General features: G+C 41.0%; 1 protein-coding gene across 1 annotated transcript in view; it reads right to left on the reverse strand.

Annotated features, from left to right (window-relative positions):
- The window catches only part of CPQ (carboxypeptidase Q), a 153,201-nt gene that overhangs the window by 130,293 nt on the left and 10,197 nt on the right, over window positions 1-12,711 (reverse strand). Inside the window, exon 2 of the mRNA XM_072328974.1 lies at window positions 3,753-4,209. Coding sequence (XP_072185075.1) covers window positions 3,753-4,179 — 427 coding nt within the window. The 5' untranslated portion in view covers window positions 4,180-4,209. The remainder of the gene's footprint in view (window positions 1-3,752; window positions 4,210-12,711) is intronic.

Here is a 12,711-nt window from a genome sequence, read left to right on the forward strand (position 1 = left end):
ACCAGAAATCAACACAACCTCTCTATATATATCTATGTTTTGCCAATGCTGAAACACTGGAAATGAGACAAGGACATTGACTAAATATGGTAAACCTCCAGTTTCTCAGCCTCCAAAACTGCGCACTTTCTAACATTTAATCCTGTCTGTAACCTAGGAATACATTTCCCTGAGGTGGTAACCACTTTCAGTCCTTGCTGATTTCTACAAATCCAGGTCACTCTGCATTTCACATTTCTCTTCTCCCTAACACTTTGACAAGCATGAAAGTTCCTCCCTCACTGTAACAATTCTCTTTGACCCAACATCTTCAAATCCTGGGACATGTTAAAAGGGAACAATGCTTTTTTTCCCCTTAAATAAAAATGATAATCTTTCCTGCCCTGCCCTTTTTGTTGAGCAAATCAGACTGAATCTGGGAATTTGACATCTTGGCACATTGTCCATAGTCCTGAAAAAGAAGACAGAGAAACATGGATTTTATCCATGAGATCACAAGGTCCCAAGAAGCATCCTACACATCAGATCTGTCTCAGTGAGACAAGCAGCTCTGTGTCAAACTCATACATGGGCCAAAGTGGGTAAATCCAAACAAATCCAAGAAATGGGCCAAGTTCTGTCCATGTCCCATATGTTTTGCAGCCCAAAAGGTGTGGGTTAGATAGAACACCAGCAGGAAGTGAAACACCCCTTTTATCCAGGAGCCAACGCTGGCTCAATGTCCAACGCTAAAATATTACTGGTAATGAGGGCTTCCTGATTCTTTCTCCAAGTGTTGTGGGGTTTTTTCCACACATTTGCAGCATACACTGAAATGGAAAGTGAGCAAACTTAGCATGTGCTTTGGCTATTTGGTTGCTCTTAGGAAAGATAAGTTTGAATTTCCAGAGACAGAAGGGAAAATGAATCCTCTCTTTCCAACATAAGAAGCCAGGCTTCTAACCACTGTTAGGGTACTTCTGTTTCAATAAAGAGCCCTTCAGACAGCTAGCTCTGGGAGCAGAGCTCCAGGAACAGCTGGAGGTGCACTCAGGAACCATGGAGTCCAGTATGAAACACTCAATACACATGAAGGGAAGCAGCTTTTAAACCTTCTGCCAGTGTTTCCTACTTTCTTAGCTCATCAGCTCTCATGACTGGTGGCACATAAAGGAATAGGAGGAACACAGAACATGGCTGAGAGGATGCAAAAGCAAGAAACAGCCTTTTGTGCCTACCAGAGGGCAGGGAGTCACCCTCTCCTGCCGCCACACTGACTCTGAAGGACAAAGTTCAGCAGTGCTGTCCTCTGGTGTCAGCAGGGATCAGCAGTGCCAAGGAAGGGCTCTGTCAAGGCTTTACAGACATCATTTTGAGCACTGAGATGTCTGAAACATATCCCCATGGGAATACAGTGATTTAAACACACAACAACCCCTAAGCTAACACCTAACACCTTTGGGATCACCTGTACAGTTCCCAGAGTACAGGCACTAATGGCCAGTCCAAAGAGCAGCCATCTTACAGCTAATGCTCAGTGTCCTCCTGGCACAACGAAGCGTGGCTGATCTGCACGACCTCACTCTGCGCAGCAACAGCAAAACTATGCCAGCAGAATCAGCATTAAACATCTTGTATCAAGTTGCATTATTTTGATTACAAGATGACTCACGTTCCCACAGCTTCTTGGCTAAAACAAGAGAAATCAGATATTCCCTGACTGAGGGAAATGGTTCAAATATTTTAAATGCACTGTATGGCAGCCTTCTATCCCTGTTTCTCAAGAAGAGAGCAGAGTGACAATCACTGGTTGAAGCAGAAGGATCTGGGAATAAATTCCTCAGAAGTAATGAGGCAGAGGTGTTAAAAAGCTTAAACAGATGATTTTCATGGCATGTTCAAGACGAGGTGTGCTTTAGGGCCTACCTGAGCTGCACACCTCCCAACCCACAGAGACCAGGGGCTTCCCTTGGCCTTTCTCTCAGTTTGAGGCAACTCGGCCCTCAGGGGTTACAGGACAGGCTGGTGAGCCTACAGGCATGGTAACCTGCCACAGCTCACACACAGCAAGAGGAGGGCAAAAGAAATCTCAAGAACCACAAACAATAGGGAAGGTTTTAAATGATAAACAAGTAATTTCCTCAAGAGGATTCCACCACACGTAAGAAGCTGTCACAGAATCATAGAATCAAAGGGGTTGGAAGGGACCTCCATAGATCATGGAGTCCAACCCCCTGCCAAAGCAGGTTCCCTACACCAGGCCCCACAGGTAGGCGTCCAGGCGGGTCTTGAGTATCTCCAGAGAAGGAGACTCCACAACCCCCCTGTCTGCTCTTTGGAAGAGATTTGATTACCATCCAGCTTTCTCACACCAAAATCTACATCTCTTCAGAAACATGGCTGATCTTGAAGGAAAGAAAAAAGGCAAGGAAGAAAGACGATGATGTATTTCTACCATGTGACAGTAGAAACCAGCACCGAAAACAATCTTCAATCAGCAGTACAATAAGATGCTTAAAGAAAGAAGGACATAGCAAGCCACTGTGAGCACTGTTAAAATATTCTACTGAATATTCTACCGAAGCACTAAGCTTCAAGCGTAAGATACACAGATATTATTAATGGTTTTAGTTGTATTGCCTTTTAGGCAACTTACTTCAGTAAGGCAGAAATACCACCAACAAAACTTACAGCAGCGGTTTCTCAGAGCAATTAGGTTTTATTCCAAACATATCTTATATGTCACCATTTTATTCTGCCATATTTTGTAGGACTATGCAATTTTTTCCAAACAGAAAAGCACATACACATAATTTGCTTCATTTCAAACAGAAAGCTACTATCAGAAAAAAAATGTACAAGTTATAAGAAAATTATGAGTATAATGTTACATTTTATGTCCTAAATTTATTTCCTTATAAAGGAACATGATAGCATTTGAAGCCACCTAGGAGTAAGTCTATTGTTATTTATGCAGAATGGAAGAAGCAATGAGGAAGCTCCACACTTACATGCACAAAAAGACACTCTTACAAACTGGTTCATTAGCAAGCAAGATGATGTCTGGGAGCTGAAAAAGACTGCTTTTTGCTGAGCCCTAAAGATCATCCTTGCACCTGAAGTAGCACATCATGTATGATCTACTAAAAGGCAGCACACTTTTCAGCAGCAGGTGCCAGAAACTTACCCATGCAAGCCTGAAACAGCAAACGGAAAGGAGGAGAAGGAGGTGGGGAGAAGGAAAAACAGACACCAACTGCCATGCTTAGCAAGGGGCTGGCAATTTGCAAGTTCAGCACAAGATTCTAATCCTCGTTTTGACACTTTTTTGTTTGTGTTTGTGGTTTTTTTGCCAGAGCGGAGTACTGAGCTTGGCAGGCAAGAAGAGCAGAAATCACTTGTCAGCTCAGCACCACACCTAAAAGGGCTTTCCCTGCCCCCACAAGTCTCCTCACCCCCAAAAAAGGAACAGCCAGGTAAGCCCATATCACAATACCAAACTGCCCACTAATCTCAACAGAGGAGCAGGATGTCTGCAAACAAGTTTTCATGTTAAAGAAAAGGGTATGGATGTAAAGGAGGGTCAGGATTCAAGTGGAATTTTACAGCTCCATTCACCCAAGCTGAACCTAATCAACCATGTCAGGCATAGAAGTACTGGTGAATTAGCATCTTGTCTTGCAGAACCATGCAAGCGGGAATCAAACTTTAGTTTGTCCATTGAGAGAAAGTACTGTTAGAAGTATGATACAGTTTGGTGTTAAAAGAATTACCTTCCGGAGGAGTTGCAACACTGCTCCCAAGTCCCAGAATAGCAATACTGTGATTCCTTGGTTCCAGCATCATGGCAAACTCTTCTCCTCTTTCCCAGTGAGGTACTTTCACAGGCTCAAGGTGCACATTCTCCAGCCCATCTTTCTGCAGGGCACTGTACATATACTTGATGGCTGCATCTAGATTTTTGGAACCACTTAGTCTAGGTCCTATGGTATCAGCAAAAACAGCTAATCTTTCATAAGATCTGTTCTGAGCTTTTCCATAAACAGCAAGATCAATAATAGCTTTAGCAATATCATAATAGCCAGCTATCTCATTTCTGATGCCTTCAAATGTTTTTGGGTAACTGCCATCTCTGCTCAAAGGCTTGCCAGCATATTGTGGCAATAAGTTCATGAAAAATATTAACAACAGGTACTTCATTCTTTCTCTCTTTTCTTCTCCGCAGATGGCCTGTTGGAAGAGAGAAAAAGAATATTTAAAGAAAAAAATAATATTATACAGTTATCAGCAATAGTGTCTCTTGTTATCGGGATTGGCAGACAAACCAAAATGAAAAGTAACCAGTTCATCATGAAAATGCTTTGATCAGAACTGTCAGGAAAGCAAAATCAACTTGTGGACACAATTACTGAAAACAAATGAAAAAGAGACAACCGGACACAACCTTTATTGTGGTCTTCAGAAATGCCTTTGGAATGCAGCATCTCTTTAAACCATTGTATCCTTCACTGAATAAAAACCCTGAGCTGCTCTCATCCAGCAGGAGCTCCGTAACTCCTTTCTGCTAGAAGCAGGATTTGCCAGAAGTGCTGAATTCAATGTCTCCACACAAAACATCTGGACAAAAATATTTCTTAAACCATTCATGAATAAAATTGCTTCTTAATCTCTCTCTTCATAACTAGGAAAACACTTTCTCTCATGCTAGAAATACGTCAGAGAAATTTAGGTCCAATGAGCCCATAAGGAAAGTATTAGCTTCTTCGCTGCACAAACGCATGATTACCAGAGAAACCAAACGTTTTATTAACAGGTTTATCAGTTAAGGAGTGACTTCCCACAACCGCACTGCAGAGAGGAGCAGTGCCAGAGGTGCTAGAGCCTAACATTAACCTCTATTCTGCAAAAGACGTTTTACTTGGAAACAATTTCTCTACAAACAACAAATGACTAATTAGTTGGATAACACGGATAACAACGCATGACAACTGTACTGAAGCCTTCCACCAGCCCACCTCTGAATGACCTAAACTGAGAAATTACTTTCCCATCTACACTTGTTACAGTGAAACATGAATAGCTGAACTCATTTTCTCACCATGTTCACTCTGGATCATTTTCCAGCATTTGCTAAATATAAAAGGAAGCCTTTGAAACAATGAAGACACCCCAACATACAATGAATTCTGACATCACATCTAATATATGTCTCGTCTCATTTCCTCTCCTGTCCTCTATTAGCTTCAGTGTATCTAAATATCCACCTAGAAATCTTTGGCTCAGTGCAAGCTTCAGGAACTATTCCTTTGACTTTCCCCCACACTGCATGCATCAGCGTACAGGCACTTAGAAGCACCGACTGTCAAAGGAAGAGGCAGCCAACCCGCAGCACCTTTCTGAGAGCTGTCTGACCAGCTCCCAGGAAGGGTGGGAGACCCACCAGGGATGCATTCATAGAACACCATCTTAAACGCCAGCTGGTATAATAAAACAGTTTTGTAGAATGAAAACAGAGAAAGAAGGAAAGGATTAAATCACATTGCCAGAATTCATAAATCACCAGAGGAAAAAAAGACAGATTCCTTGGAGTCACGAAGCCCAGCTTATAGGCTAATAAATACAAACCACCAGCTTCCCCATCACAGGCCTTTGTGAGCCTTTTATAGAGAGCAAGTTCAACAGCAGATTGAGCAATACGTGAATATTAAACTGTTCTCTTGAACTACACAAATGGCTGCTAAACTTGAGACCGTGGCAGTAAAATATTCCTGCGAGTGATGTGCCATCTTCCCAAAAGAACAACAGAAATCACCTGTGACTTCATCTGCGTAGAATAAATCCACCACAAAGATCTCCTCTCTCGCTGTAAGACACAAGGCAAAGGTCTGACACAAGCTGGAGCAGAAGACTCTGGGGTTATCTCAGGACACTGACAGAGAACTGTAAAAAGCCTGTTAGAGTCTGAGCTACTGTTTATTTGCGGTTATAGTACACAGAGAACATCGGTGTATTTTTACTGCTAAGCTCTGTACTTTCCCCACGCTTCTTCCCTTTGGACCAGTTAATTACACGCTCACAGACATCCTCTGCTAGAGACATCAGTTATTTTCTAAGGACAACTATGCTTGTCCCTTGGTTTTTGCCAGGCTCATCATTCACAAGGGAGCAGGGAAGACAATCTGACTTCTGACAGAAAACAAATTCTTGCCAAGTGGAGGAAGACAATCTTGTGGAGTTAGTTTAAAAACTTAAAATTTGGGCTTTTGTTTGTTTAAGGGCTTGAAAATCTACTAGACAATGCTGATATACTTAAGTTGTTGAAAGGAAAACACAGGAAGCATTTTTAATTACCATTTAAGACCTCAAAGAGCCCCCAGCTACCAACTTCATGCTTTATTTTTTTTTCAGTGGAGAAATGAAACCACAGTTATCACATTCTCTTTAACTAAGAAATGTTTCCTTTGCTCTTTCTAGTCTCATCCAAAACCAGCAGCATCCTTGCTCCAATCACTGCCCCAGAGGATCTGCATTGCAGAGCCACACTTCTTCCCTGAATCTCCCACTGAACACTGAGAACAGATGTGTCCACAGCTTTTGAGGATGCAGCCAGCAGTGTTTCACTACCTGCCATTGTCTGGTGGTAGAGCATGTAACCGATTTCAAACCTTGAACAAAAGCACAAGGATGGAACCATAACGCATCTCACCTTCCTCAGATAGTCCAGCATAATCCAGTCAACAACTAGAAGCATTCAGAAATAAATAACTTCTTGCTGGGTAAAGTAATGCCATACTCTCTTGGACTGCAGTACAGGAGCCACCCTGCTGCTAATTCAGAGAGAAGAGCACATCTGTTGTCACAGTCTGCAATACCAAGTTTGTCACCCCAGTGAGTCAGAGAGTACTGGTTCTTGCACATTTCACAAGCTGGATTTAGCAAATGAGAGTCACTATGCCTGCCAAATTAAATAATAATAATAATAATAGGATATGCACAGATCTTCAATGCTTTTAATTATTCATTGAATGTCTTCAGTAGAACTTCAGAGCAAAATCAGATAGGAAGAAAACACATTTAATTTCAGGAAGCGCCATCCTTTCTCCAAATCCTATTAATGCAACTAATTTTGTGGGTCCCTAGTGCAAAATAAGCATCTTTTAGGGCTAATAACCTGGGATCGCCCTTGCTCTTCCAGCAGGCAAGGATGCTCAATAGAGCATTACAGTTAAGCTTCCTCTAGTATATTTCTCCACATATATAAATCTTACATGCATAGAAAGGACACAGAAGAGTCCCATTCCAAGCAGGCCTGCAGCCTCATGCTTAGGGCATTCTAAAAAGTGCAGCTTTCGAGAACATGTAAAACCTCCAGCTCCCACCTTTCACTTCTCCAAATGGACTTCTGAATGCTGGCACATTAAGCAAAAAGTGAGAAGCACCACGGCTCCTCCTGACATTCTGAGGTGAACCAGTAGCCGCTCACATACCAGAGTCTCTGACGGTGGGTTTGGACTACTTGGTGGATATCTCCTCTAGCCTAGGTCTGTTATTCAGAATATGAAATGGACACATTAACACAAGCTGAAAGTACTGAAAAAAAAAATCAGGGGAGAAAAGTTAGAGATGTAAAAGAGAAATAAAAGGCAGGAAGAAGTATTTTCCAGCTCTCATGAGTGCTATAAGGGAATAAAATATACAGCACGTTACCTACGACATGCAGACAGTGTAATAAATGCATTTAATAGCAGCTAAGAAGCTACTTTAAAGATGCTTGAACCTACTGTCTAATCCATTTGTCCACAGTTAACTATTCTCTTTGAAGTAAAAGGGCAAGATCATTGGGATCTTCATCTTTTCAGGCACCATTTTAAAGAACAGCCTTAGCCTACCTCATCTGTAAACAGCTAACCTTTGGTACAACCATTACCATCATTATAATACAAATTACTCACGTGTAACAGATGGAAAACTGTGGCAGAAAAGATAATAGAAAAAGAATGCATCTTCTGAGAATTCTATCTCTAGCCATCAGATAACTGAAAGAGGGGCAGAGGGAACGGAAATAAGAGAAACAAGAAGGAAAGCAATGCTTCTGGTTCAGTGTGGCAAAGCTTCCCCCCAAATCCCAGCTGAAAATACGACAAATGGATGCAAAGAGTTCACAAGAGTCGTGGTTATGGGAAACGGGGGAAAGAGAAAACAGTAAATTAAGGATATTAACCACTTAATTTCTGCTAAATCTGTAAGGTACCTATCGGCTTCCTAACCACACACCGCTTGATTTTCCTCCAAGGAATGTAGGAAACCTTGAAATCACACAGTGATTTTGATAACATTAAAATAGACTGAAAAGCCCCAGGGTAACAAACTCACATGCTGCACAGTGCTGTCTGATACAGTTAATAGCAGCTGAGAGAAAGTTTGTTGTGACAGCTGTGGAGTAGAATGGCTGGAAGGTTAGGTGGACTTGCAAAGTGAAGAGGAGATTTCTGCCTAAAAATAAAGTCACAGAGCTCTTCCATCACTTAGAAAGATAAGGGAGAAAGAAAACAAAGACATTTTATAATCTTGAAGAGTAAAGCAAGAAAGCAGACGTTTCTCAGACTGCTCTTCCAGAGTTGTTAAGAATCCTCATCTGAGAGAAAATTTTGTTCCAAATCAGTTAAAAATTCCTGGCTTTGGGAACATACAGTCAAAATGATCATTTGTGTTACAAAGTCCTTAAAATTAGCTTGTTATGCCTAAAGCTAAGGAAAGGAAGAGTGTTACACAATATGGATACAAGACTTTGCATACAATACCGAATCTTATCATACTTGACCACAAAGTCTAAAACTCCAGATTAAACATCAAATCCTGAGCTGTTCTACCCTTACTGGCTTCAGAAGAACTATCGTCATTTACTGCAACCTAAGATACATCATGAAATCCTTGAAAAGATAACTACAGCCTAGCAGTTTACAAGCATGTCCAACCAGGTAGTGATACTGATTTCATGTCACAATGGGAAGTTCAAAAGAGAGCTAAGGATCAAAACAGAAAAAGCCCAGATATACTTCGAGACACCACAAATGTATCTCCCCATCTGGCCAAAGAAAACACAGGCTATTCACACTCTGTGAGGGAAGTACTGCAGCTTCACACAGGAGGGAAGCAGCAACAAGAACTGCACTCAACTCCTCCTACACCTCCAAGCCTCAGAATAGCAATCTACCTTGCTATAAGCTTACTCAGCAGATGCTGTTCAAGAGAAAGGTAGTAATCTTGACATGCAGTTCCCTATCAGTGAAGCTACAGGAACCATCCTGCAAATTCCCTATGAAGCTGCGGCAGCCAAGACAATTCTAAGACACAGGCAGAGAACAACACGTAGGTCATGCAGCAGCTGATGCTTAACATGCATTCAAAGCACAGTCCTCAAAAGAGAGTACATAATCTTTTCAGAGGCAAAATATGAGGATTCAGAGGGATTTTTAGACAAGAGTAACAGAACAGAAACATTCAAAGCAAGAAAACAACAGTAAAGAAATTCAGATACAGAAGGATGGAAAAAAAAGAAATATACTCATGCACACCTCTTCGAAGGACATAAACACTGTAGCCTCATATTAATTTAGGGAACACTTCTTGATTGTGAATGCCCTATGAACAAACAGACAGGTTGAACTTTTTGCCTTCAGCAAAAGATTATGCTTCATTAAAAGACAAGTAGATTGCATCTGGCCAAAAGATGTAACATATACCAGGACGAATAATCCTATACCAGAACTAAGGCTAGAACAGAAGATATGACTCGTTCATATCACTGGACAGCATTACCTGCTAATGCTGATGGATGGAAGCTGTAACAGGAGCAAAGTGATCTTTAACAGCAGCCAGAGCAGGTCTGGTCACTGTCTCAAGCTGGCCCCAAGGAAGCCCAGAGCCACCACAATGCCATGCAGCTGGCACACCTGGGCACGTGGCTCTGCTCCCACAGCAGCCTAGCACCACAGCAGCCAGTCCCACAGAACACACGTCTGTGCTTTGAGCTGCTCCACCAGAAAATACAAATACTTTAGTGCCTCCTGACAACTATTAAATCAGAGTTTTTCAACCTGACTGCACATTACAAATGTTGATGGGCTGGGTTGGTTGCTTTTTTTTTTTTTTTTCTTGCCAAAATGAAGCACTAAAATAGGTAATTATGCGACAGAGTGTGACAGATCAAGTTTTCAGAAGTGACACATCTGGTTTGGTAAGCATTTACATAAAATTATTAGCTTTTCTATATGTAGCATTCCACTATGAGTGCATACCTACAAATCATAGAATCACAGAATCATAGAATTGCTCAGGTTGGAGAAGACCTTTAAGAACATCGAGTCCAACCATAGTACCCTAACTAACAACCCTCGGCTAAACCATGTCCCTGAGCACCACATCCAAACGGTTTTAAATGCATCCAGGGATGGTGACTCAACCACCTCCCTGGGGAGCCTATGCCAGTGCTTAACAACCCTTTCTGTGAAGAGTTTTTCCTTGATATCCAACCTAAACTTACCCTGGTGCAACCTGAGGCCATTTCCCCTCATCCTGTCACCTGCCACCAGTGAGCATCCGAATAAAACTTCATTTTAAGTCAGTCAGTAATACATGTTATTAAAGAAGAAATGCATACATTTTCAAATGCATTCAACCACTTCAGCTGCTTTACTCCATCCACCTCCAATCCTATTATTTAGATATACTAACAATTCCCAATTAAATCAGAATATATTATTGCACTGCATTGCTGATTATAATGAAATACTTAATAATTTTTCCTTATTGAAATAACTATAACTTTTCTGATTATCTCTGTACTTTATACAGTCCCTCCATAGTCACAAGAAAAACTGTTCATCATACGCTTAGAGTATCAGCATTCAAGGGGTTTTGTGAAGCACACAAATACGATGAACACACTGCTGGATTTGCTAAAAAGCTGACATCCTAGTCCTCCGCCTCCTTACTGTAAGATATATCCACCAAGCTGTCTCCTTCCAGAGTAACAAGTGTGAAGTTGTAAATACAACCATATAAAAAGCCACAGCATGAAGTATTGCTCCCTAAAGGCGACAGAAAAATTATCTTTGCGATGCATACATTCATTTATTCATATTAAGAGTGGGAAAAGATATTAATTTCAATGGGACATGCTATTAAGTACGTTGTTGATGATTTTATCATGTTCAATCAGGCATAATACTAGCACTCAAATATCATATTAGATTTCAACATATCAGCATCAGAAGTAAACTGCTATTGCTCAGTGGCAAAGTACAGCTGGGGCCGCCATGCCAAAGTAGCCTGCAATGCAATCTGGTAAGAACAAAATAAAAAGGGGGTTAAAATGTTTAAATGCAAGAATCAAGAAGAACCTGTAAACAAGATAAATATACGTAAAGAGCCTGAACTCATTTTCAGCCAATTTTCAGAAATAGATTTGCAAAGCTGGAGGTCAGGAAAGCACCAGTACTATTTCCTAGCCAAAACTACCCGTCAGCACAGCACACGTTTGCCTACTTTGATCAGTGCAGCTACTAGGCACAAGGAGGTTCTGATTCCAGATTTTAACTTCTAGTTATTTTTCACTGCCATTGAAAAGGCAAAAAATTATTCAACAATTTTGCTACTGCAGGAAAAGAAAGAACAATAAATCAGTTAGTTACTATAGGAGAAATCTATTGCTATAAATGTTTCTTTGCTGTTGTCGTTGTTGTTTATTAAGAGGCAGTCAGCCAGCCAGCCCAATTTGGATTCAGTCCACAGTGCCAGCCACTGCAGATATTTGGAGGTAAGCTTGCCATTAAAAACTGACAACTACAAACAGACAGAATGGATGAGTAATTGAAAGAGGAGGAACCCAAAAGTGACATCTCCAACTCAGTAACACCACAAAATACATTTCAATTAGCAGGGCCATTCAATCTCTCTTTGCTGATACCGCCAAGAGGAGCAGTCAAAAGCTTTCTGCAGTGAGGCATATGGTCGTATTACAAAGAGTCAACTGGAAATGAAAGTCAAAACAAGGAAAAAAGAGTACACCGTGGAGTACACACAGCAGTTATACAGAGAGAGAACAGTGACAAATGCTGACACAAGTGAGCGGCAATTCCTGCTTTTCTGAGTCAAGCAATTCTACTTCCAAACTGATTTTTTTAAAGATGTGTTTAAGATTTTTGATCGAGCAGAGTGAAAACTTTCTAAAAGTAAACAATTAAAAGTATTCAGTCTGCTGGTAATAAGTATTTCGCAAAGTGTGTCTCCATTTACTTTGTTCACGCTAACACAGCTGGCTTGCTTCTATCCAGAATTGTTATGCAGTGACTCCAAGGATTCCTCATGGAGGTGATGTGAGGAAACAGCTACTGTCTGTTACAGGTTAGAAAATGTTACTTAAGCATCCAAAACTTTACATTTTAAGAGTGGGAAAATACACACCGGGAAGGCGAGATGCATAAAATTCTCACATCAAAGTATATCAATGCAAAATGAAGAAGTTAATTTGGAATATGTAGTTCTCAAAGAAACATCTCGTTAACTTATACCTACAGTATGTCGTGGTTCCTCTGTTTTTTTGTGGGAAAGAGAGGAGCACAGGGCTGAGAGACAAACAACAACTGATGTCTGAATGAGCACCAGTTTCTTAATACCTCAATACCCTTTGATGAATTAACATTCTAAGCAGAAGACTGAAAACAGAAGGAA

Source organism: Excalfactoria chinensis, chromosome 2, assembly GCF_039878825.1.
Source record: "Excalfactoria chinensis isolate bCotChi1 chromosome 2, bCotChi1.hap2, whole genome shotgun sequence".
NCBI classification, from domain to species: Eukaryota; Metazoa; Chordata; class Aves; order Galliformes; family Phasianidae; genus Excalfactoria; species Excalfactoria chinensis.